The sequence below is a fragment of the Salmo salar genome, unplaced genomic scaffold (assembly GCF_965601325.2).
Source record: "Salmo salar unplaced genomic scaffold, fSalSal1 ptg000360l, whole genome shotgun sequence".
In the NCBI taxonomy this organism is placed as follows: Eukaryota; Metazoa; Chordata; class Actinopteri; order Salmoniformes; family Salmonidae; genus Salmo; species Salmo salar.
Window position 1 is genome coordinate 735,777 of NW_027675360.1, and position 4,670 is coordinate 740,446.

At 41.9% G+C, this 4,670-nt stretch overlaps 1 protein-coding gene across 1 annotated transcript; it reads right to left on the reverse strand.

Moving 5' to 3' along the window:
* Positions 1 to 1,958: 1,958 nt before the first annotated feature.
* Positions 1,959 to 4,670, reverse strand: LOC145875838 (NLR family CARD domain-containing protein 3-like). The gene is made up of 3 exons (XM_082971645.1): positions 4,485 to 4,670; positions 4,127 to 4,355; positions 1,959 to 3,769 (listed from the first exon to the last, which is right to left on the reverse strand). Exons 2-3 carry the CDS (start codon positions 4,338 to 4,340, stop codon positions 1,974 to 1,976), a joined length of 2,010 nt encoding a protein of 669 aa, XP_082827771.1. The 5' UTR covers positions 4,341 to 4,355; positions 4,485 to 4,670; the 3' UTR covers positions 1,959 to 1,973.

The window sequence follows — 4,670 nt, forward strand, 5'->3', positions numbered from 1 at the left end:
AATAGCAGAGGCTACAACAAAACATGCTAACCTCTCACCATTACCAATAACAGAGACTACAACAAAACATGCTAACCTCTCACCATTACCAATAACAGAGGCTACAACAAAACATGCTAACCTCTCACCATTACCAATAACAGAGGCTACAACAAAACATGCTAACCTCTCACCATTACCAATAACAGAGGCTACAACAAAACATGCTAACCTCTCACCATTACCAATAACAGAGGCTTCAACAAAACATGCTAACCTCTCACCATTACCAATAACAGAGGCTACAACAAAACATGCTAACCTCTCACCATTACCAATAACAGAGGCTACAACAAAACATGCTAACCTCTCACCATTACCAATAACAGAGGATACAACAAAACATGCTAACCTCTCACCATTACCAATAACAGAGGGGGTTAGATCTTTGTGCCTCCGTTTCTCATTTATCATCATTCACGATTCATTCATGGTTATTCATAATCATGGTAGCATCCACATGAATGTAGAAGTCACTGACAATAAAAGTGAAGTGACGCCAAAATGACAGGACATTATTTACTATTCAGTATCTATTAGGAAAAACATCATCCAAAACACAACCAAGACCAACTGCAAATGAATTCAACAAGTTAGTAGAATCACAAGCCTCACTGCAGGTGTCAGGAATCCCGCTTCCTGAGTCTGTTTCTGCCTGAGCTGACTGTTTTCTGTTTGGAGTCTAAGGGTGCGTTCAGAAACCTATCTGGTTGCTAGGCGATGAAGTTAGGCGGGAGATCTAGTGATATTATTACCCTGTCTGGTTGCCAGGCGACGAAGTTAGGCGGGAGATCTAGTGATTACCCTACACCTGCATCTCATCAACCTTCTGCACACCTGGTCCTGATCATCACCTCTTCATAAGCCCTGAGCTGACATCCATTCCCTGCTGGATCGTTAGCAACGAACAGCCTCATGTTTCCTGAGCTAGTCTTGTTGTTTTGTTCTTGTTACTGGTTACTCCCCCCCGTTTACTCTGTCTACAGTCATCCTCCCGGAACATTCAACTCCCTTGCCTGGACGTCGGTGGATACAGTGACTTCATTGAATCCACCCATCTACTCTCATCAACTCACCTCCGCTGCCGCTCCGTCTCCTGGATCACTCAAATTACACATCAAGACTACCAATAAATACTCACCTTCATTTTACTCACCTTGTCCTGGTCTGCTTCTGGGTTCTGTCTTAGAGAAACGTGACAGCAGGCATGGAATATGGGACAACATGCTAAACTTATGACTATTTTAATACACTATAAGTAATATGTCCGAATAATTACGACTTTTTCAAATGGGAGAACTACATGCATAAAGTACTTTCATATCTGATAATACTGACCTCAGAGTCTTCAGTTTACAGTGGGGATTCCCCAGTCCAGCAGAGAGCAGCTTCACTCCTGAATCCTTCAGGTCATTGTTACTCAGGTCCAGCTCTCTCAGGTGTGAGGGGTTTGAACTGAGAACTGAGGCCAACACTTTACAGGATGTGTCTGTGAGTTTACAGCCAGTGAGTCTGCAAACACAGAAGAAATACAATGACAGACAGGTTGTATTAAAATGATACGCTTAGCTTTCTCTGTTTACGCTGTTACCCATTTACAAATAATGTGTTGGGTTTGACCTCAGAGCTGAGACCAGAGAAGAACAGCCTTCCTCTGTGACTCCACAGCCTGACAAAGAGATCATGACTTCAAACACATTGTTAATTTAGTGTAGAAGGACAATGGCAGATGCATTTGGTTAATTCTCCCAAACAACATATATATTCTTCTTCTGTCTCCTAGAGTTGTATGGTCATATTGTTATACTAATGTGAAAATCAATGCGTTTATTCAATGTTTTCAATATAATATTAAACACATATTATAATGCATATTTTTCTTTAACCTGAATATTTCTTCCTGATGATTAGTTTTTATATGTCATTTTATTTACTCACAGAACAGCTCTGGAGGCTTTGACCACTGGCAGCAGCCTCAGAAGACCTTCCTCTGATCTGGAGTATTTCTTCAGGTCAAACACATCCAGCTCCTTTTCTGAAGTCAGCAACACAAAGACCAGAGCTGACCACTGTGCAGGTGACAGGTTGGGTTCTGAGAGACTTCCTGAGCTCAGGTAGCTTTGGATCTCCTCCACTAGAGAATGGTCATTCAGTTCATTCAGACAGTGGAACAGATTGATGCTCCTCTCTGGAGAGGGATTCTCCCTGATCTTCTCCTTGATGTACTTGACTGTTTTTTCATGGGTCTTTGAGCTGCTTCTTGTCTTTGTCAGTAGATCTCGTAAGTGCTTCTGATTGGACTCCAGTGAGAGTCCCAGAAGGAAGCGGAGGAACAGGTCCAGGTTTCCCATCTCACTGTGTAAGGCTTTATCCACAGCACTCTTGTAGAAAGAAACTTTAGGCTTGTCTCTGAACATCACAGATAGGTTCCTGGACGTTGATTGCGGTTCGGCCATTAGATTCTCATTGTTGTTGATGAATGAGAGGAACACATATACAGCAGCCAGAAACTCCTGAATGCTCAGATGCACGAAGCAGTACACCTTGTCTTGGTACAGAACACATTCCTCTTTAAAGAGCTGTGTGCACAATCCTGAGTACACTGAGGCTTCATTGACATCAATGCCAGCCTCTTTCAGGTCTTCTTCATAGAAAATCAGATTGCCATTCACAAGCTGTTGAAAAGCCAGTTTTCCCAGTGACAGAATGCTCTCTTTATTCCAGTGTGGACCTGTCTCTTCTTTCCCAAGATACTTTTCATTCTTCTGTTTGGTATAAAACTCCACAAGGTGTGTGTACATCTCAGTCAGAGTCTTGGGCATCTCTTCTCTCTTATGTTTCAGCATGTGTTCAAGGACTGTTGCAGAAATCCAACAGAAGACTGGAATGTGGCACATGATGTGGAGGCTCCTTGATGTCTTTATGTGTGAGATGATTCTGCTGGCCAGGTCCTCATCACTGAATCTCTTTCTGAAGTACTCCTCCTTCTGTGGGTCATTGAACCCTCGTACCTCTGTCACCTGGTCAATACACCCTGAAGGGATCTTATTGGCTGCTGCAGGTCGGGTAGTTATCCAGAGGAGAGCAGAGGGAAGCAGATTTCCCTTGATGAGATTTGTCAGAAGAACATCCACTGAGGTTGACTCTGTGACGTCCCAACAGATCTTGTTCTTCTGGAAGTCTAGGGGCAGTCGGCACTCATCCAGACCATCAAAGATGAACAGAACTTTGTACTTGTTGTAATTGGAGATTCTTGATTGTTTGGTTTCCATTGAGAAGTGATTGACAAGTTCAATGAAAGTGTGTTTGTCCCCTTTCATCAAATTCAGCTCCCGAAAAGGGAATGAAAACACAAATTGAACATCCTGATTTGCTTTTCCTTCAGCCCAGTCCAGAATGAACTTCTGGACAGAGACTGTTTTTCCAATGCCAGCGACTCCCTTTGTCAGCACAGTTCTGATGAGTTTGTCTTGTCCAGTTAAGGGTTTGAAGATGTCGTTACATTTGATTGCAGTCTCTGGTCTTGCTTGTTTCCTGGTTGTTGTCTCAATCTGTCTCAGCTCATGTTCATTATTGACCTCTCCTGTTCCACCCTCTGTGATGTAGAGCTCTGTGTAGATCTTATTGAGAAGTGTTGGGTTTCCTTGTTTAGCGATCCCCTCAAATACATATTGAAACTTCTTCTTTAGATTAGATTTGAGTTCACGTTGGCAAATCACAGCAAGTTCATCTGAATGAAGAAATAACAAGGATGATATTAATATTACATTTGTTTTAATGCCTACAGTATTGTAGGACTGTTATAAAGTTAAATTATAATCATTTATTCTCTTAACTGACTGTATAAATGTGTAAATGTTTTCATAATGCATTACAGACTGGTGTGACTGATTACATTATTTTTGGTATTATTGATGGTATTATTAATGTTGTCTCTCTCTCTCTCTGCTGCTACGTGATGAGGTCACTAGGTGTTGTGTTAAGGCTGCTACAATATCATTGAGTTACACAGCTACTTTAGCTGTACTTTAGCTACAGCTTTTAAATGTTATAAAACAGCATTCAACATGAGGCAGACAGATCTTACATTTCTCCAGTGTGTCAGCAAGCTCCTTCTGGTTCATTTTCCTCAGGACGTGCAGTGTGATCTTCAGAGCCCCCTCTCTGGCACTGCTCTCCTGCTTCTCATCTTCAGCATCCACCACTTCCTTATCCTGCTTCTGACTCTCAAAGCCTTCTGGGAGTTCTGGACTAAGAATCGTCTTGAACATCTTCAGCTCGTTCTTCACAAATGTCATCATTTTCTCTTCAAGCAACTGAAATAAATCAAGTAAATAAGTTAAGCAAGAGAAGAAAGGCTTTCTCATTAACACATTAATGAATGATTGACAGATCAACTTTACTTGAGGTCAACAAAAACAAATGTTCATAACAGGACCACATACACTGAATATGGAGGCCAGGTCTGTTTGATGACTCTGGGAAGACTGACCACTGAGAATCTCTGACTCTGATCTCTCCTGTTGGTTTCTGTGCACAAAACATGAGATTACATCTCCTCATCCAGGGAGTACACACACACACACACACACACACACACACACACACACACACACACACACACACACACA